General features: G+C 41.4%; 1 protein-coding gene across 4 annotated transcripts in view; it reads left to right on the top strand.

Annotated features, from left to right (window-relative positions):
• Window positions 1–802: 802 nt before the first annotated feature.
• LOC135937793 (inactive tyrosine-protein kinase transmembrane receptor ROR1-like) overlaps window positions 803–22,781 on the top strand; it is an 89,838-nt gene continuing 67,859 nt past the window's right edge. For all 4 annotated transcript variants that reach the window (XM_065481036.1, XM_065481037.1, XM_065481035.1 and 1 more), the window contains exon 1: window positions 803–1,250. In XM_065481036.1, coding sequence (XP_065337108.1) covers window positions 1,142–1,250 — 109 coding nt within the window. In that variant the 5' untranslated portion in view covers window positions 803–1,141. The remainder of the gene's footprint in view (window positions 1,251–22,781) is intronic.

Genomic DNA, 22,781 nt, shown 5'->3' with positions numbered 1-22,781 from the left:
TTCGCACCTTTCCAGCATACACAGGACTTAATTTCACGGAACAATTATTATCAGAGTTTAATTAAAGGGGCCAACGGCAGTTTCTTTAAAAATGACTGGGTCTATCCCATTTTTGCAATGTTATTTCGGCGCCCATGGATATTATTTGCCGACTGGATGAAACGAAAGATGTGTCTTTCTCACTTTGAGAAACCATTCAATAAACTAAGCATCAAAATTACCAAAAATAATTTAAAGGTTAATTTGGAAATTCCAATACTGGCGAGGCGATAATAATACTACCCCATAGTATAGCACCGTGTAGTTACTAAAATTTCAATGTTAAAAGTTTTACGCACAGCAGATTTTGTGATGTGTTAATAGTCAGCAAACAGGCAAACCAGATTAAACTTTTCCTATTTAATAATAATAATACCTTTCCCTGTAAATATTTAAAAATTCTACTTTAATATACGCATATTTGTTTAAATTAAATTTCAAAACAACTCCAATAACCTCTAATAATTATAAAACAAACAGCCAAGCCAAGACTCATTTGCACACTCCTAAAAATAAAACAAAAATAATTGTTTTGAAACGACGTGCATTTCACAGTTAGCTGATTGTGAATCGCTTGCTGCATCCTGGACATGAATTTCTTCTAACGACCGGCGCAACTCCTGAATCCTGATTCAGGAAGCAGAACCGCGAGGAAAAGACGTGCGAATGAGCCGCGCGTGCGGGCAGCACAGGGCGCGCGAGTGCCCCTCTTCTCGCGACTCACTCTCTCTCCTCTCGGGAGCGAGGAACTCGCGTGGTGAGTGTGTTTTGGCCGCCGAGCCGAGCCAGTCAGTGCGCCGAGTGCAGGTCTGGCACCAAGGTCCGCAGCCACCGCCGCTCTCTCCTCACGTGTGCTTGCCAACTCTGATGGGCGACTCTCTCTCCGGCCATCTGCTCCTCCGCAGGGTGTGATTTCGCGCACCCCACGTCCCGCCACCAGGTTCACCCTTTCAGGCGCGTGACCTGCCAAGAACTGACCTCCCCGGCAGCAAACTTCAGGACAATAATTGTCATGCGGCCTGACAACAAGTGGTGCTCCGGATTTTTGTGAGGTGGACCCAAGTTTCCTTTTGCGCTTTGACTCGCTGACTGGCTAGTTAAAATGAATGCGAAGATGGTGAACACCCTGGTGATGCTCTTTTGCGTGCTCTTCCCGGCAAGTCTGGAACAGGTGTTTGGCGGTGTGCCCACCTTTGATGACATGATACCAGGTAAGCACGCCTATTTGCAGATATTTTATCAGTTGTTTTGTTAATTGGATTTAACTCTAGGGAAAAAGGCTTTTTCGTATAGCGCCGGTAAAAACAAAGAAAACTCGATGAAACGCCTTTCGTCAAGCTATTTTCCCAGGAACATTTCTAATATTAATTTGCGTAAAGTGGCTGTTTTTTGTGGGAACAGCATTGTGCCAATAAAGTTTTATATATCAAAGCAAAAATTATTTTAAAATGAATTATGTTTACAAATCAAGATTATAGTAAAGCTAGAAATCAGAGACGTGCAATCAGCATTTTTAATTTGTATAGGAAGATAACAGATTATTATTGGCTTTGCAAAGGTTAAACAATCTCACACTCATAACAAGTCCTGGTCTAAATTTACGTGCTGTAAAAATCTTTTGACACCAGAACATAATTCACGATTTTCAAGTTGATGATCACGCGTGTGTGGATTGTCGATTAAACAAAAAACCAATCAGCGGCTGCGCGACAATTATTCACACGCGGCCATCTGTTACAAATTAGCACCTGCGCTTGACACGAAAATTTGCAACACGCGCAAAAAGTGGCCCTCGAGCGGCCCAAGGGAAACTTTTTGATTATTGATGGATTGGTGCCTGCGAGCTGGCACTCGGCTGCGATCCTTGCTTTTGACGGCGTGCATATTGAGAAATCTCATTACGCGCGCCGACTGCTCTCCAGCAGGCCTATAATACACATACGTTATAACCGCGCGCGCGGAGAAGCTAAGTGGGATGCCTCGCTCACGACGACCGCTCGCTCGCTCGCTCGCTCTTTCTCGCCCTGGGACAGAGGAACAGTTAGAATTACGCAAGGTCAGTTTCGCGTACCGATTGCATGCCCGTTCCGTCGTGAACCTGGTCTTCGCACTTATAACGACATTCGTGTTCGAGCACAGTCATGTCTGGAGAATAGCACTGCCAATTATTCTCTTGACGAGAGACTCGGTATAACGTGTCAATTATGACCAGTTCTGTATATTTGTGTGCATTTTGTTGTTTATAAGGTGGATCATTATTTCTTTGGATTGAGAGATGTGGTTGGAATAATTATTATCTGTGTTATTTTTGCAACATGGTTTATTTTAATGTGTACTTCAATTTTATTACAACCTGTAGTGAATTCCTTGAAAAAAAGATGTTTCTAACTGTCGTTGCTGATACATTTACATTTTTATCATCTATAAACAATTGTAATGAAAATATTATTGATAGATTTATTTATTTATTAAACGCCAACAGCGTACAAATATATGTACAAACATGGAAAAATTACAACTTTTTACAAGCGGCGGCGCCTTGGAAAGAGTCAGAGGTTTTTTTGTCACAGTCTTATAGATGATACATGCTAGTTAGTTTCGCATTACAGTATGTACATTTACATTTATCACAAGTTTCTAGATGTAAATATTATTAACCATGATTTTTTGCGCTAAATATTTACACTTAGTAGAGAAATACAAGTTGTATGAAATATTGAGCTAATTGTGCTGTGTATATCTGGTTTGTGAATCAGCTATTTTTCCTCGGCTTGTGTTCTGAATATAAACATGGACGAGATGGCGTGATTATTATCAACATTTTAAACCTTATTATGAGTTTACGAGTCTCCTGAGAATATTTACAACCAGGTCTACGGCATCAAACTAAAGCTGACGAAAGAAATCTTTCGTGGAGCCCTTAATAACACCGCATTCGTATTCAGAGATCTCACCTAAAAATAATATTGTTGAGAATAATTTCAGCACTTGGGAATTAAAGTCTTATTTTAAGCTGGAAAGTCTGTTTTTTCCCACCTAAAATTAAAGTCATTCTCAGATATACAAAGGGTGATAAACGATAATATTAATTTTTGGGGGCCAAAATTAAGCTAGCAAAAATATTTTTGGAAATTTTCCCAATTTTAATTTTTGTCAGCCTGTCAAGGAAAACAGAACAATTATTTACAAAGTCAACAACTATTCAGACATCACTAATTTGAGGTATGTTCCTTGTTGGCAAAACGAGCGACTAATTGATCAGCAGACGAGCAGACGCTGTAGCGGCATTCACTGGGGCGAACGAACGTTTATTCAGCTGGGCAATCTAAAGCCGCTCAACAATTATTTGGAATGGTGCACATGCAGAGCAATTTGGCGTATGTGTACTTTGATATATATTAAGCAAGCAAGCCCACATGTGTGTGGCTGAAATTTATTCAACAGTCTGGCAAGAGGGCAAACTGCTTGTACAAGGCGTAATAATATGCGGTGCCTGCACAACAGATGTCTCATTACCTTTATTGCAGCCAACGCTTTAATACAAATAGGACGAGAGAGCGCTCTCGCTGCGTCTACGCCGCAATCGCTTTTGCTTCTAAATTCACATGATGGTCAGTTTGTGTGAGCCGAACTCATTACTATGCTGATAATTTTGAGGAGAATGGTGGAGATAAGATCGAGGTTATTCGAATAATATGTAGATTGCAGCTTGATTGAAACTTAATTGGCCTGTGGGATCAAAATATGCTAATTCCCTATTACCGACGAGTTCCTGCAAATACAGGACTGGAGGAAATTTATTTGACTGTTCGTTATATCAGATTCAGAACTTGCATTCTCGCAACAAAGTGCAAACACTGACGAGCGGCAAAATTAATATCATTCAGATTTTATCTAGAAAGGTCTCAACACACTTTGTGGCAATTCTGAGCTAGAAATGATTGATGGGCCGCCACATTTGACCCACCATAATTAATGGCCATAATTTCAAAACGACTCTGGACGAACCATGGCGATTATTTATAAAACAAAAGACCTCACAGCGCGCCTAGAAGAACCGTTCGTCGCATGTGTGACAAACGAGCGTCAAAATCTGCAGACAGCGAGCTAATTTCCCATTCACTGTGTCGCCGGCCGCCGTTATGCTACAGCACGCCAGACGTAATTACTGCAGACATATCGCCACACCGGCACAGACGAATACATACACATTTCAAGTTGTAACAAGCCCCAGAGTGAGGGACAGAGAGAGTTGCAGAGAGAGCAAAAAAATGCTTTGAACTGGCTGCAGCCTGCTCCTTATGTCGGGGCATAAGGCGCCTGTTTCAGTGGCGTGACTTCCTTTGTCTTTCACACAGAGATATAAATTAAAGGAGATCCACAAATCCACCGCTCTCGCTAAAATCTTCTCAAAATCCATCTACTTAAGAATACGATTGATTACTATAGCGTTTAAGTTAAGAAGTTCACGTAATTGGTTTGGTAAATTATTGAATCATAAATACCCGAGGAAATTTTGATTTACTTCTTTCTCATTAAAATTTAAAATATCTTCTTCTTTGCAACGGTTCAAGCAGCTCAATGATAAATAATCCTTTCGGTTCTGGTTCGGTTTAAATGGACGTTGCGCCACTCTGCAAGGTGCCGGTGCTGATCCAGTGCACGTTTCCGACTTGTTCTCACTTCTGGCCATCGGCCAAGCATCATTTCCTGCTTCGTCAAAGTGCTGATTAAAAACTAACTCTCCATATTGCGTTCGCACCCGACCCTTCCAAAATGTGCCGCAGCTTGGCTGCTTCCCTCTCTCTCTCTCTCACACACACACACACGCGCGCGCGCGTCTTTTATTTGAGAGTGAATGAGCGGCTCTTTTTGTGGATCACTGGCTGCCGACAGCCACATTGCTCGCTAAATTGCAAATTCGCCGTCCTAATCTAAAATTAAGCACCAACCGCTCATGTAATCGACGGCAGGCTTCAGGCCCTTTTTGCTCATCTGACGCGCCTGGCTGCTTGCGACTCTCTGGTTTTATTATTGAACGAAATGAATGCGTGTCTGAAAAGTTTGGCAATTCTCTTGTCCTGCCTTGATTGCCTTTAATTAATTTCCCTCGGATGAGGGGTTAGTCCGTTGATAAATTTTCCCGCCTTCAGGAGGAATGCAAATTGACCGGATGGCTGGCTGATGAGCCTCGGGCTTTTCACTAATTTGAATTGTAGCTGTACTTGGAAGTTCCTTCTTTTTAATGAGAAAAAGACAAATATTTATTAAATTGCTGTCTCAAATTAAGTGCTCTAAAAATATTTTCAACCAAACAACGCAATCACCAATCTATAATTTTACTCCGCATTGGCTAAAACCTTTCAGCGTTTTATTTCGATATTTTGCAGTATATATCCTATAAAATATGTCAACCCCCCCTCCCCCCCAAAGGTACATTTATTTAAGTCCGGCAGAGAAGCGTTAAGCATTAAGCAAACATTCCGAAGAATATTATCAGGAGGAGGATGTCGACGATGGGAAAATATTTTTCTAGCTGTTGCGTGAGAGTCAAGTTTAAAGTTTCATTTCCACAAGTCGGCTGCTGCATCCCCAGCACTTATCTGCAGTAATCTCACGGCCCTTAAAATAACATGCAACTAGGAATTTTGAGTGTCAAATAGGACAGCACACAGGTTTTCTCGCTCAGATGAAGCTATACCGAGAGATACTTATCTGCTTGTATGTGCTTGCTTTTGTCCTTTATTTATAGCAACACACAAGAAGCAGCAGCAGAAGAAGAGACAGCGGCAGTTAGTGACTTTTCTTTCTCTCTCCGACTTGAGTTTTGTTGTCGTTGCTCCCCTCGCAGGCTGGCGGGCGGTCGGCCGGCCGTGTGCGCGTGGGGCTTGGCTGCTTTTTGTGTTTTTAAACTCAAGGGCGCCGGGACATAATTGTGGCCATTGCTTTTTACTTTTACCGCCGCAAAATGTGCCAGCCGGCTCTGTTAATTTTGCGTTTAATTTTATTTATCGCCGCTCAGAGTGGGCTTCATTCTAGCACTTAATTTCGGGTCGAGCTGCTGGGTCCAGAAAGCTGCAAATTAAGTGAAAATTACTTCAATATGACCATCAAAGAACGGAGCAGCACGTATAACTGTTTTCTTTGTATATATTATCACATTTCAGCCTTACATTGGCATGAATTTGAACAGCATGCCCGTAATTCTTGAGTTTGCAACTCGATTCTGATTATTCATTACACACGTTCGTCATATGTACACGCCAGACGTGCTGCTGAGAGAACTAAATATTCTGCATCGCTCCTATTTCACGCTATATGGTGTTGGGATTTATGGTTGTCATCATTCTCATACATTCTATTTGCAGTCCAGTAGCCTCTGAAGGCAGAAAATATTGCTTCTGCCAGAGTCTCGCAGCAACGATGCGATTCCTACGGCCATTAATCACGTGGCCAATTAAGAAACGTCAACCGCAAATTCGCGTTGGTGGCCCATCTCCCTCTTTGGCACCTTAGCCAAAAAGCACATTTTTTGCTGGGCGTGAAAATACGTGTGTTTTGTTTAATGCATGCGTTTCGGCCGGCGCTGATACACAAGAGCAGCGAGCAGCACGAATGGAATCGTGTGTCCATAAATTTTCCAGTAGCACACAGACCAACCAACCAACCAACCCCTCCGCCTCTCGTGGGATTGAGAACACAACAGCCTTATTACTCGCGAGCAGCTAGCACCTAATTTATAAAAGTTTGTTGCTCAGCTTGTTTTACAAGCCACGCTAGCCCTCTGTGCCACAAATAAAGGTTTAATTGGAACCGGCGGCCACTTGTCATGCAGACACACGGCTCCCGGACTTCTTCATTTTGCTGCCTCCAAATTGGACAAGAGAATTATTACCTTGCCAAACTTGAGTACTTACAACAAATTATTAAAATGATGTTTTTTCATGCAACACGAAATTTAATGTTGTTAACTTCCATGTTTTGTTACTTTCCCTTCATATTAAAAAAGAAAGCAAGTCAAATTTAAACAATAAATTGCTCATGGTCCAAAATTATTATTAATTAAGCAATATGCACAATGGATTCCAATAAGGTAAATCTATAGAAGTTCAATATTAAATCTTGATTTTTATTAATTGGCTGGAGTGGATTTTTGATCACAGGAAGTAGATAATTCCTTTTCTCCTGCATGCGTCTGTGCAAAGGAGTGCTTGATGAATTCTCTTGTCAGAGAGCAACTATAGCTTCGGCTGCAGGGCACGAGTTTGAGCCACTTTAGAGGCTCTCAACAACCCTTTGACGCGGGTGGTGGCGTTTGATTATTGTTCTATCCAATCTAGCTGCAACAGTGGCGGTGGCATAGCTTTCGCCTGCGTCAGAAATTTCATTCCGGAAACAATAGTGAGGGATGATGAGAAAATAAGCCACACTCCTCTATATACCAATATGCGTGGAATGCTTCCCGTCGTGAAAGGTCGCTTACGCCTTTTTTTCAATAAAAATGCAATATCAATAAATTTGCCGCCGCCACCCTTTTGTTCGCTGCCAAATAATATTGGAACTGTTTTTTGGAACCTTTTTCTTTCATTACAATGAAAATGCGAGCTACACCATGCTTTCGATTTTTTCTGCCCATTTTCTCTTTACACTTGGCTAGGTCATATATTTTTACCAGCGGCGTGGAATTCTTTCTTATATTTAATTCTGCTCGGTTGCGTTGCTAACTCAAAATAATAAAAAGCCTTGCATTTCCCCGCGCGATGTTGTATACAATCGGCACAAGAAACGTCAAGCTGGCATGATTTATTGCCGAGTGCATTTGCAACCCCCTCGACAGCACGGGACGGGCCGACGACGATGATAGTGGAGAAATTTCGAACCCTATAGCTAATTTCGCACTTGGCCAAATGGGCTGCATAATTTAAGGGTTAGACCAGTAGTCGAGGGTTGTGTTTTTCCCCTATATAACCGAATGCAAAAACGTCCCCTACAGAGCTATGTGAGACGCTCCTAAGTTTGTCCATTAAAGACGAATGGGGGTGCAGGGTGAATTTTTATGGGCATGCATTTCGCTGCATAACAACACCATTAAGTAAATTATATAATCTGGTGGCGAGATAGTGGTGAAGTTGCACAGTCATTTGCTCGTAAAAACAGCACACCCCTGAAGATTATCATACAAAGGAGAGGAACAATGGTTTCGGCCTCATTCAATCAGCCTGGATTTGTTCTGAAAACGACCATTAGTCATCTAGAGAGAAATACTCATATTCCAACGATGGCATAATTTAGTCATATCGAGCTTGAAAAATTCTTCCAAAATATGTAATGTAGAAAAATCCAGATAATTTTTCAAATTTGCATCTTATGTAGTAGGAAGTTTTCACATTTCTCCTGATGAAATAAATTGGAGGGCACCGCTTCCTCCACAGCTGATTTTGTGTATGCGCTGACAAGGTCCAAAAATATCTCGGCGCGTTGGACGTTTGACACTAATTCTCGATTCCAAATGAAAAGCGATGAGAGAATGCAGAGATACGCGCTAGATCGGGCATTTCCAAAATTAGTCCATCAAGACCAGCGGCTTATTTTTATCTAAAGCAGTAGCGAGTGAGAAGGCCGCGCGGTGGAACTTTATTTCTTGTCAGTCAAGTCATTTACCAGAGATAAAGTCTTTTTAAAATGCCATCACACTGGCTCTTTTACTGCCGAAGAGCGCATTTCCCATCACGCGCCAAACAAAAACAAGTAAGAGAACAGGCAAGCACACGGGAGAGTAGGCGCATGGACGCACTCTCGCGTTTAAAATTCCGCTGTATAAAATTACAGGACGGAACTTCATATATATAGCAACTGGCTTACTGGCTGGAAATGCAAGACGTGGAAATGGAAGCGTGAGTGTTTGCGGAGAATCGGTTGCTGGCACTTAGCAAGCCACGTGGGCATATTTCTGTTCGCTCTGAGGCCATTCCCAAAGAGCGAAACGCGCGCTGAATACTGAGAGACGCACAGCGCTGGCGGAAAAGCCAGTATATTGGTCCGTCTGTCTCCACAAGAGGGTCTGTTTCGGCTCGCAGGCACAATATCTGATGGGAAAATATTTTTCTTTCTCCCTTCCGCCCCAATATTTACAAGGACGCGTTCAAGGGGAACATATATCGCTTCCTCTAGACTAATTTAGCACAAAATTACGGCCAACGCGTATTTGTGCTCACATATGAATTCCTTGAAATATTTTTAATGTATGGACTCGCTTTGTGACGTTGGTGCTTTTTGTTTAATGAATGAGAAAAAGTGTCAGATTAAAGCGAAAATATTGACAAACGCAGACAGCACTTAAAGTAATTAATCTGGAATTGAACCTCTTTCAAGAGAGGCCAGACTTCAGGTTGCAAAGCGAGTGGATTTTCAACAATCAATCGTGTGTGCACAGACGGCTCGATTTTCACCCAGACTCGCTGTGCGGTTTTCTTGTTTTAATCAAGTTAATGCGCTCGTCAGTGCCGGGCAAAAAATAATAGTGTCGACGAGCTGCTGAGCTCGGGAATGCTGAGCGCAAAGAGAGGGACAAGTGCTCCGCAATTAATTTAAACGAGAAGTTGATGGGCCGTTCATTAATTGGGTAAACACATCAAGCAATTGCAATACATGTGCACTGCTGCTTATGACCAGTGCAGGAGCAGACGGTGGACGTTTTAATTAAAAAATGAAAAAAAAAATTGCTAGAGACAGATGTTCGCCCTCCCATCAACAAAAACATTAGAAACAATTGCGAGCGAATTGCTTCCTTTCTAATGTGTTTCTGTTTTTATGGGTGAAGGGAAAAATCTTTTGTAGTAAACCATAAGCATTTTGAAACCTTTAGCATGTTAAAATTTTGAGCCAGATTGGTGCGACGCGCAGATCTGGCGTCCGGTGGAGTATGGCGCGAAAAAACGGTCACATGAAAATGCGCGAAAAGAACCAAGTTTTCGTCAATATTGTGACATAATTCGCATTAATTGTACTAATTTTGTCTTTTTGGGTCGTTAAAACAAACTCTTGATACTCGTACGGAAATCCAAAGTGTTTGTTTCCCCACATTCATACGCCATCTTGGATCTGCGCAGTGCGAACCAGTTTTATCTTACATCTGGCCCCCGTTGTATTGAGCTATAAAAATGTTGTAATTTTTAATTCATTTTGATAGTCTATCTCGTTGGTTTTCTCACATACACAATGTCAAAGAGAAGGTATTCCTGTTTGTGAGATCTTAATTTGATGAAATATTATATCGAATCGAAGCTCTAAATAAAAAATGCTGAACTAACCTCAATCGATACACACTGCCGACGCAAAAAGACGCGACGTTTCAAAAGAGTTTCGCGTGTGCGTGAGCAATGACTGAGCACACACGACGCTCTGACAAAGCACAAAACATCAGGCTGCACGACTTAAATGTATGGGGTTAATCATTTAAAAAGCCTTTTTCCTTCGGCCGAAAGGGTCAGTCGAGTCGGCTTGCTTCAGCGCACGCAGTAATTACGCAAGGCGGCCATAAAATCGAAATCAGCAAGGCTATACACGGAAGGCTTTTTTGGCAAGTGACGAGCAGGGCAGCTAGGACGAATGAAAGGGCAGGTACATGGTGCATTACTTTGTTCCGCAGCACTGGAGTGCTTCACTGCCCAGGCAACAATACCATAAAAAGAAGCAGAGAAAAACCTACTCGCTCATAAATCACCAAGTTTATTTTCCCTGCGTGCTGAATCGCAATCGGGCAGCCAAAGAAAACAAATGAAAATTCACAGGGTGCTATAGGGCAGGGAAACGGAAATGCGAGCAGGGAAGTGAGAGCGTGATTGGGTTGGAATGGGGATGAAAGGAGCGCTTTTTCCTGCTATGGAAGTGACACCGGGGGAGATCTCATTAACTTGAAAATGCTTGTTTACTTTGTATAGCATTGCAACTATGCAATCGAGTGCTTCCTCTTTATTGTAATTCTGTGTGGATGGTTAGCTAACAAGAGTGAAATTTTAAAATGGAAATTATCTCGCATGTTCTCGTATTGGACAGCCACTGGTTCGGTCCCTCAGGCCTTCATCATCATTACTAAGCAAAAAATTAAAATTCATGCCTGCATGAAATTTTGAATCATATTGGTAGTTGAAAACATAGCGACTGTACTGTACTTACTGGTGAGCACAATCAAAAATGGAAACAATAGTGAAAAAATCTCACGGGACTCGGATACTTTCCCTCCCGATGATACAGTTCCCCCTCTTTTTTTAAGGGATAATCCCAGTATTAGCATATTTTTACCTGAAGCTATATGTCAATGAAATCGTGCTTCTTTTATGAAATATTTTGATGGAATTTCGTGTATTTTGAAGTAAGGCTGCAACTATATAATACCACCCAGTCAAAAGTACCGTGAAACATTTTTCCGTTTTATATAAAATGTTTGAAATGTCTCTGCTGCCATTCGATGAATTTTTTAAATACCATATAATATACGATTTTCACAAAAATACGTTACTTTTGTTTTCTTCAATCCAATTATAACGATTTTTTTATAATCCTTGTTCCGGAAAAGAAATCCCGTCGGAAACCGTCACTTCTGATCACAACACAACTTGATAAAATTCCCTGAGTCTCGGATCGTGCGAAGAAAGACACCACATCTGTCACTTTTTTAGAAACCGATCATATCAAACATGATCCCGAGGGAAAGCGAATCGGGGAAACCTCGGCTTTCTGGCCCAAAAATGGAGAACAATGGGCTTGACGTGACAAATCCCCGACGCCATCTCGATAATAATCATGCACACGCGGGCATCAAATGTAACGTGCACACGCCCCAGAGGAGATTTTTGGCATTTCAATCAATTCGTGTAACGATATTAGAGCGTCCCAAAAGGAGACGGGTGCATCCATCACCTTCGGCGATATCACGTTGCAATTTGCCAGCGAGTTGACCACGCGCAGAGAGTATTAGAGGGGCTTTCAGCACATTTCCCTGGGGCTCGCCTATATTCTTGCTTTTTCTCCCGAATATACCATCGAGCTGCTCCGTGCGTGCCTGCTATCGATCAAACTCACTTCACTCACTCTGTCGGAGGGCCGAAAAGAGGAGACCTGATGCTGTCTGTCGCGCGCGTATTATAGAGTTCTAGTCTGTCGGGCCCATCACCCGCAGCAGGCTGGCTGCTTTTGAAATCATCTCATTTCGATCCACAACAAATGCAATTTGCCAACTCATTTCTGGAACATCAAACGCAGGAGGCGCGCGTTTGCCCCTGAAACTTTTGCCATTAGCCCAACGTTTGATGCAAATCGAGGAGAATTATGCCGAATTTTTCGAGCGTGACTGCACCCGCTCAGCTCCAGTGGGATGAAAGTGATATTTGGGGACTTATGCAGCAGTCTGCCGGAAAATCTGTTAAGCAGAAAGTTTGCGGGAACTTTGGGAATCGGCCAGAAAAGCTGCGGAGTAAAAGCGTCAAAATAGTTGGATTTGTGCGCGCGAGGAAATTTTGAAATAGGCAAGAAAATCCTAAGAAGATCGAGCGGGAGCACATTTTAAATGCCAGTGAACAGTTACATGCATCACTTCTACGCCAGAAGCTCTGCCAACTTGCTCCTTAATGCACCCTTTTGTTTAACTTTAGTGGAATTTTTGAATGCTGCGGCTACACAAGTTGGCTGCTTTCCAAGCTCTTTATATGTGATTTCGCAAATCTTACCGCTAATTCGGCATTCGCACATTCAGACCTTATTTCTGTAAACCGGAATATTAACATACACTTGTGCGCTAGGTCGATGCAAACGAAATCTGACATAATGATGCAAATAAAAAGATACAGGAAACCACTTTTCGACAAGCAGAGACAAGCCGAGTTCAAATACTTATTCATAAGCCTAACAAGCTGTATTATTGCCCTGGAGAAAAAATGACCCTAAAATTCCTGCTTTTCACGATTAGCTACTTAAGACGTGAAATTTACTGGGGCCCGGTCCGGCACTGGACATAATGCGGTTCAGCCGCCGGGCGAAAAGCAACCGAGATCATTCGCTGCATCTCAAATGAGAAATAAAAACATACACTCGAATCAGGTTTTGCTGCTGCCAAGAGCGAATAGAATGTGTCCAGATTGAAATATTAATTACAGAGCAGCCGCTTCGACTCTCACTCGGAGCGTGAAATATACATAGTCAAACGTAAAAAGGTTCGAAATTTTTCCCCACAGCTCTCTGTGTACTGCTGCCGGCGCATTAATTTAACGACGTGCTGCTTGATTATGAAATTAATATGCTCACTCGGCATCTGGAATTTGGCTGCGCTGGACGCCTTAATTTAATCCAATCGCGCAGATACACTGTTAAAATGAGCCGCCCAGCGTGCGGTGATGCCAGGGGAAAAGAGCACACACCGTGGCGGATGATGGTCGGCGAGAAACGCAATTATCTTGCTACATGCTAATTACATTAAGCCTGGGAGTTCGCCTGCGTCGTGAAAGATTCGCACACACTGCGCGCTTCAAAGAGGCGGGTAGACGGCCCAAAATGCTCTCTTGTGTGGGCTCCAACATGGCATCTGGTTTGACTCACATCACGTCCGAGATTTTTTCCGCTCGCAATGCATGTTGTTTTAAGTCCTAATTCGAAATTTCACGTCAATCACTTTTTATGGGCCAATTTAAATTCATCTTGAGTACTCAAAAATCCTAAATTTCAGTATTTTGCCTCAATTATCTTCAATTTTGATACCTGCTATTACCAATTACCCAAAAGAATCACCGCACTCTTCTTCACGCTTTTATATAAGCGACTTGCGTTACGTGCGTTGAGTCGCTTATGCGGGCATCGTCAATATCACCACCACCTTTTTAATTCGTACCGCAAATAAAAATTTCAGCGTCTTCTGCTCTGTGATCACCATAAAAAGTTACGAGCTCGCGCAAATTTCAGGTAGCCCACTCGCAGTCAGCGAGCATTAATTTTATGCCAGCAGCGCTGAGTTTTTTCAACTGGAAACACATTTCAGTAGCAGGGCACGTGTTTGCCGCCTTGACTTCATGACCTTAATAAAAGCAACACACGTTTTTCAGCGAGCATCCCTGGATGGAAAAATGATTTAGGCAGCACCAAGAGTCCCCCGCATGCACGCTGCGTCCTAAGCGCTCTGGGGCACTCTACTCTCGAGCTGGGGTTTATGAAAGAAGTCAGTGTATGCACAGTGGAAACTCAAAATGGTTTAAAACTAGCTCTGCTCTAAAAAATAAAATTTAAAAGCCCAAATTTTTAAATATAATGTGAGACAGAAATAATTTGAGATTTTATGCATTTTAATTCCACTCTTTATATTTTCCTCTCTTGACCCCAAAAAAGAGTTGAAAAAGTTTCGATATTGAGGGAAGCAGTTTCTAGATTGTCAAGATAAACAGCACGTGGTAGAAGCATAGCGAGAGCCCAAGTGTGTCAGAAAAAATCGACTTATTTCCACCAACCTATGCGTAGGAAGGTGTAGCTTTTGCTGCGTTTTATATGCGGGGCATCATCTCGCTCTTTTGCTGTCTTTTTTTTGCCTTTCGCCTCAATGTTTATTCCAGTGGGGGAGTGCGAGGGGACTTGGCATTCCGTCCGTCCTCTTTCCAAGTGTTATTTTGCTACCAAATGTGCACACCTGCCCAATACACTTAATTCCAAAAACACGTAGCGTCTATTCGAAACACCTGCCAAAACAGAAAATATCTAAAATAATATTATTCGTATAGTTTTAACTAAATCATACTTTCAATTCTGTCTGGAGGTCAGGGGAATCTGGTGCAGTGACGCTCTCTCATCCGCTTGAATGGATATCATTCTTTTCTGCTGCGCTGCGCGCTTGCCAAATTCGAAAATTTCGTAAGCTCAAAGCCACTCTTGTTTAAAGCAAAGCGGCCCTAGGGAAACCGCACGAGTTGTTTTCTTGCAAATAAGCATCACGCCACAAAGATGGGCTCACAGAAAGTGAGTTTTGAAGTCCAGTTAGTGGCAAAAAATATGCGGCTGGAGTATTTGCGGCGGTGGCGGCAGTGGTGCGACTCAATGCTTTTTATTCAAAGCAGGGAAATACAAAACACTCGCTCGTTTTGCATGCCATGAAAAGAGGCTCTTGTGTTGACCGAAAGACCACTCATCCTGTTCGGCCGAAACTTGTTCGGCTTGTTCTTGTGTTGTGGTTCCAAAATGCCCGCCGCAAAAAATTCGTCTGCCATATATGTATCAGCATGCCTAATTTAATGGAGTTTTCAAAAATATGCTCTGCCTTCTCTGATTTTAAATGCATTTCACCCTTTTCCGACAGCTTTTGTTCGCTCCGACGTTCGTTAGCCCAGCGTTTGACCCAATTGCCCCAGGCAATTGTGGTGTCAAAGCGGCTTGTATCTCTTGCGGAATAGATAAAAGAGATGAACGAACCTAAAAAGAAAAAAAGCATAAGAATTTTTTTGCAATATTTTCAAGTATGTTTCTAAATGAACTAATTAATTATTATTTTATTTTAATGAAGAGTAACACGTTTAGGTGGATCATTTTTCTTGGCCAAATTCGCATTTCTTCTCATTTAGACAAAATCTTTTCACTCTCGCTTATACCCCTTCCCTAAGGGAAACAGCATTCGTTTTCTGTTTAGTATGGACGGGACTACCTGCATTGATTGTGCGACGGGAAATCAATTTTATCAGCTGGCATCGCTCAGCCAAGCAAGCAACACAAACCAATCCACAGGCGAGAGCTGCAGGCACGAGCGAGCAAGCGTGCCATGTTCCAACCGCCGCTATACCTTCTAACGGCCCATGAACGCCTGGTAGAATATTGAAAAATCATTGAAATGCCGTAGTCACCGATAATAGTTGCCACGTGGATTCTGATATCATTGGAAGCGGGCGGCAACTACTACGATTTCTATCAACTAGTCTCTGACTCAAAACAAAACATTAATTTCATCTAGGAAACGCATAGCGAATAATTGCGAAATGGGAAATCGTGACCAGCTAGGAAAGTTCTAACAGGAGTTTCGCTTATTAGCAACACTGGAAACGATGGATGATTATTATATATAGTCTGTAAAACCGATATTTGTTTACTTTAAGCCTTTAGTTCTTGCCGATTTGATAGATTTGATCAGATAGTTGAGTTTCCCTTAGTGTAGAAACTTTATTCGATGATTGGTGATAGAGCCTCAACGTCTGGTTCGTTCACCACTTTTTCAAGCTTTTTTCCACTCGGTGGAAAAAACGAAAAAATCGAGTCTTTCTTTTCCAATCATCGCCAAGCCCAGCAAACAATGTATTGATAGATTATTGGGAAGCAATATTCAGGCAATATTTGATTCCAATGAATCAAAAAGATTTCTGGACAGGAGAGCAGGAGCTTAAAGGAGGTAGTGGCGCGCCGCTCGAATGCTGGCGCCAAACACTGAGAGTATTTTTCTCCCCTCGATAGTACGAAACGATCGTAAAGTACGTGTAAGCCAATGCCTCTTTCCCTGCCCTTGGTAAAATGAACCCCTCTTTTGACACTGAGAGATAAAAACGCGTTACCTCTCAAGAAAAAAAATCAAATCTTCTCGCAATAATCTTTAAGAAAGACAACATTGTAACGCAAAGATAATTTTTTAATTGGTTTCAACTAAAATATATTTTATGATTGCCTGTCTCAAGTTGTTAACTGGTGAAGTTTAATTTAAAAGCTACATCAATTTGTGTGTATAGCTGTCAATGAAAATTATTTTATGTTTGTGTTAAAGATTTTACTGATTTTTGCTGTGTTTCATGCAAATTATTGTGTTAAAAATTGTAATGCTCACCATACTGTTAAAATCTCTACTTTTTAACAGTAACAATTGTACTCTTTTGACATTTTTCTGCGCTAAACCTCATCCAACTAATACGGTCTCTTAAAAATTTTGAAAAAGTAAATAGATGATATCCGCGCGCAATCCAAGCCGTTAACTTTTAATTGGACCTACGATAAATAAAAATATACCAACACTCAGAGTGACACATGAATGATTCTCTGCTGCGAAATGAGTGATGAACCTTTTCTCCACAAAATTAACCATTGTTATATATGTGCGCAAAAGGGCGTGCGGTTGTGATCGCTCTGAAAAACCCACACAGGCCTTTTGGAAAACAAACACGCGAGTGCATTATTATACGCACCTATTAATAATTGCATTTGGGAACTTCTGGCAGGCAACCCCCATTTCGGGGGCCTCAAAGTGCGAGAAAGTAATTTGAATATGGATCCGCACGCAAATAGGGCCGGATAAATGCATCAAGGGGTAGTGGCTTCCCTTTTCTGCCATTCAACCGCGTGCAAAGCAAAGAGTCTCATTTCTCACACACACCCCGTGCTCATGTCTGCCTGTATTTACCATTGAAATTTGTTTCACGCACACACCTCGCAGCACAGACTGATTGACAATATGCAAATGTCGTCTATGTGCGCGCGTATATTTCGACTGGCAGCGGGCGACGCCTTGCTGACTTCGCCTGATTTGATCAACGCAATTGGAATTAAAATGGCACTGACGGTCTCTCGCCTCGTGGGAGACGCAAAAAGCAGAGGGCCGCGGACCCTTCGGTCTTTTACATTTTATGCAAATTGCAATTGAATTCGTATTTCTTTTCTTAATGCGAGTCCTGCAGCCGATGAGATGGTATTGTTCCAAGGAGGAATTCTTGCACTTTAAAAATTAAAACTATCGCGGATCCCTTTTTAACCAACTGCATGGAGAAAGACTCATATACAAAAAATTTCCACGCTTTTTGGCTCACATTTTTCATCTTCAAAATAAAAACTTCATTCTGTCACGTTTGAAAAATGCTCCTCGGGGCTTCAGAAGTCACGCTCTGCAAGTGTTCCTGCGCGAACTCCCTTTTTAATCAACCCAAAACGAAAGAGGCCTATTTAATTAAAAGGCCAGCCGGCGAATTAAACTTGTGCATGGCAATTCAAACAAATGAGAAGGCGCCCGTTCCCTCAGCTCTGATGAATTTCTGCCCAGATAATCCAGGCGCAAGCAACTTGCTTGGCTGAAGTTCGCGTCAAACTTTTTCCGAGCCTGTCGGCCGTTTATCTTGATGGATGTAGCCGAAAAGTTTTTGCCGCATAATAATAATTGTTGGGTTCGGGACACCATTTGTTTGCTAATTTTGCAAAAAGCCGTGACACGTCGGCCCCCCTGCTGCGCTGAATTTGAATGAATAGGCGTGTAAGGTAGCAAGCGCGAAGAGATAAATGATAAAGTGCGCGGTGGAGCTGCCTTGGTTTCAGACCTGATATATTCAATTGCTTCCTCCAGAGTAAACAATGATTAATTCGTCCCTTGAATCGAATTGTGTGTTTGCCCATCAAGCAGGCGCCGATTTTACCTCCGAGATGCCGCCAGAATAATTTATTAACGTGGATTTGCAAGCGAATGAGTTCTCGCTACGTTTGCTTATGTAATGCAAAACATTAAGTCACTGAAAAGACAATGGCAAATTTCGCCTGTCTTGCATTCGAATAAGCGAAATCCTTGTTTATTTATTGCTTTATCGTTTTATTTTACGCCCAGCATTCGCTATTTTCTGCTCCACCGGATGAATAATTCTGACATTCATGGGCGTGAATTTGCTTTGGCATTGCTTTTATCGCATTTATTTGGCACAGACAGTGATTTCCGCGATTAAAGTGGGACTTTCCTCGTATTATTGTTTTCTTAACAGAGTGATAAAAGAAGTGAAGTTCGCTGATCAAACGTTTCCATCTCTGTATTAAATTTTCCTTTCCTTTTTTTTAACAAATAGCATTCATTCTTAATTTGCAAGATTCAGTTCTGCAACGTTACTATGTGTATTTTAATGATTATTTTGGCAGCCAGGGCGTGAATTTATAACGTCTCTGTTTATTTTTCTCAACACACGCCGACAAAAGAGGCCAAATCACAGCAGCAGGCTCCTTTTTTGAGGAGGCGGCCGCGTGAAACTTTTGGGTGTGCGAAGCTTTTTAAGTACGCTCATTATTTCGTTTCAGCAACAGCGTGAAGGAAGAAGAGGAGAAAAAGTTTCACCTCTGTCGGCGGTAAACGCGAATAAATAAAAAGCAGCCGCAATGCTTCATAACGCACATTGGACATAATTTGAATATGAACTGGCGGCCATTCATCATTCCCCCTCGCGCACTCACACACGTAATAATAAAGCCCGCTCACTTGAAACTCCATTTCAAACTCAATAAAACGTTCGGCGACGACGATGTGTGCGGTTTATTTTGTTGCTTTTTCATTAGTCACTCTCCGCCTCCTCCCCAAATCACAATCAAAAATAAATTTTCTTTCTCATGCCGTGCCATAGCCCTCTCCCTTCTGGCGCGGCTTGACACATAAATTCCAGTACTTATTCGAACGCGCATAAATTATAATCATTTAAGGGTCGTGAACTATGAATGACTTCCATTGAACAGTTTTGCATACTCTTTTGAAACAAAAGGTAACAATATATCAAATATCAGATAAAGTAAAACAAACCATCTTGCACCATTTAATAACTTAATTGGATTAGTGGATATAGGAAAGGAGAAAATTTAATTTTTTTTCATATTTTCGTGCTGGAAATCTACTGCTCTCAGGCCTCATCAGCAATTTATGCATTATGTATTCGATTCAATTTATTTGTCTTTCAGCATAGTAGTACATTCAGGTGATGATCTTTTATAACTAAAATAAATTTCAATAATGCAGTTTATTGCAGAGATTTTCATTTCACCAGACGTAAAAAGACAAGGACTGTTCACTTTCAATGTCAGTTGTTTGAGCACTGATCAAAATAGGAAAACAAGATATGAATTCTGTGAATGATCAATATACTCACACACCCCTTACAACATAACATTCTCTTACAAAAACTTATAATGCAAATCATACTACAAGAAAGAATTTATAAAATAATGTGATTTTGTGTGCAACAAATTTTCCCTGCTTTGATTTTCCAGTTTGTGTATTTTTGTCTTTCTTTGCTTCCAAATTTTATTATTTTCGTCACACTTAGACAGTTGCTAATGTCTCTTTCTTTTTATGTTCCAGGTAAGGATCATAATGCAGGATTTGACCTATACAGCTAGTATGAAGTCTCACCGTTATTCTTAAGTATAACCAGCAATAAATTTTGTTGTGGTCTATTCGATATCGTCAGATATAAAAATCACGCTGTTGTATTTAAAATTGGCAACCCCGATTCATCGACACCTAAATGCGAACACAAATTTCGCTCTCCATAATTCACTGGCATAATCTTTTAATCCGCTATTCGCAAATTGTGCCCTGCAGCCTATCCTCTATTCCTGTCATGGCGCTGCAACAATTTGAGCGGCGGGCGTGCATTATTTGCGTGGGAAGTTGTGCACATGTGGCGTTTTCGTTTATTGTGTGTGGATTTTTGTGTATCATCCATAACAGGCATTTGCGAGAACGCTGAGCTCTTCAATACAAAGTGTGTTTGTGCTTTGGCCCGTCCCGAGCAAGAGCAGCGCGCCTTCCATTAATAATAATCCTTTGCTCATTGTTACGGTGTCGACGATTCTGTTTTCTCTGATACCTTTTGGCACCACACTCGCCTCGAAACCAACTTTCTTTCCCGCTGGGCCATTGAGACAGCCAGCCAGTTCCGATAATTAATTGGCTGATACACTGACTGCGAAATTCGATCGCTGCTCATTAACAAGCTCATTATTTTATAAACTGATTGAGGGTATTTTTTTTCTCGGAACGGCTGTCACTATATGCAGTGGAGTAATTGCGGGGCGTAAGAGGCGGTGTTATTCTATAATTAACAAGATTAATCTCCGAACTAAATTAAAATATTCGCTGAAGAATAAAGCTTGCATATTTCTTACCATCTAAAAGAAGATCAGTTTTAATTTGTCATTTTATAATATGTGATACATCTTTTTCTGTTTATTTTTTAATTACGAAAAAAATGTGCAGCCAAATAATTTAAGGTATGAAAGAAAAACAAGAATAAATAAGGCTAAAGATAATTTCCATACTTTCGTTCAGTAAATAATTATGGTAACTATTGCATCATGCAGCATAAATAGTATCGTTGTGCTTTAGGACAACAGAAAGACTGTATTTTTGGGTTGTCTTTTCCAACAATTTATGCAAAATCTGTAACAGATGATACTTTTCCCCACTGACGCCACATGATAAATAAATAGCCTTAATTTCATGCAAACCTCTCCACTTTTGCAACTATTTACACCGAAGCAAGGCATTATGGATTTTAAAAGCACACACTGAAATGAGCTGTGGCAGTGGTTTTGCATTACAAATTTAAAGCATTACCATAAATATTGGGACTTAAAACGCCTAGCTGAAATTCAATTGGCTGAAAGCTCCACAGGCGCGCCATAAATTTCCATCTTAAACGAAGCAGCAGCCGAGGCCTTGCGAAAATATTTATTTTGCGCGACTTTTACCGAGGCAGGCCTTTTGCGCCTTCAGCGTCGCCGCCGCACGACCGCCGCCGTCGCCGCTCTTCTTTTAGGCGAAAATCAATATACACCATGCTCGACGCTGTGAATAAAGTTTAATTTAAAGACACACAATAAAGAGAGAGAAGTGCCGCTGGAAAATTTCCACGCTTGAAATTTCAAACGGGACGGTGCCACTTTTCTCTCCTCCCGAAAATTCTTTTTCAGCTGCACTCTCTTCTTAAATGAGATTAGAGATTTGATATAAAAAGGGGCGGGGGCTGAATGCTTTTCAATGAGCTCAAATGTTTTGACGTGCTGCTGCCTTATTCATTTGAGCGGAGCCGTCGTGTCTGCTGCAGATGTGTGAAAAGTGCCTCTTCGCAAATGGGTGCACGATTTGCACAGCATGGGAGAGAGGAGTGAAATTTCTTTTCTCTAGCAATCTCGATCCGCATCTCCCTCGCTTTGCCACGCTCAATAAAACAGCCCCCATTTGGAAGCGTGTATTTGGATAATACTCCCGGTTAAAATCCGTCTGTGATCTCTTGCCACAGTTTGTTGACCCATCGCTTATTCTGCCTCATTGAAAGCACCATCCTTTGATGTGATTCTAACTTTTATGAGCAAATCATGACATACAATTTTATCCGTCACTCTCAAAAACGCAGAGCAAATATAGCCACATAAAACTTTCATTGTTTGTTGGTCAAGTCACAGATAAAATGCCAGGCATCCTCTTTTTGATCTTGATTATAAAAACGCAAACTTTTTTCTCGAGTAGAATGAGATTCTTTTCAGACTTTTTCGTCGTTAACCAATAAATTAAGCAATCGTAGCATCTTAATTGGCCTATTTTTGATCTTCTTTTAGTCTTTGAGGCCGAGATTAAAGGAGTGACAAAATAGTTGAGGGCAGCCAAAAAATTCAAAAAAAGCTTTTTATCTAAGATTCTCGGCGTTGGTATGTCCCGGCTGGTTTTTAGGCTTAAATATATCTGAAGGTCTGAATGAAATAAAGAGCGCCTCGGTTTGCAAAGGCCCATTTTCATTCAACTGCCAAATAAGGTCAACAAGAGCCGTTCATTCAGCCGGCCATCCCAACCAAATCATAGCAATTTAATTCTGAGCACAAACACAATTTTAGCTGATTCAGTTAGCAAGCCGTGCATTCGTAATCAACAATCCCCAGCTTGAACTAGATTATTTATTTGGCTGCGCAAAAGACAGTCGTTGATGGAGGCATATTCGCATATTATGGAA

This window comes from Cloeon dipterum, chromosome 2 (assembly GCF_949628265.1).
Source record: "Cloeon dipterum chromosome 2, ieCloDipt1.1, whole genome shotgun sequence".
Lineage (NCBI taxonomy): Eukaryota > Metazoa > Arthropoda > Insecta > Ephemeroptera > Baetidae > Cloeon > Cloeon dipterum.
Note: the sequence above shows the minus strand (reverse complement) of the source record. Positions and strands in the feature narration are given on the sequence as shown.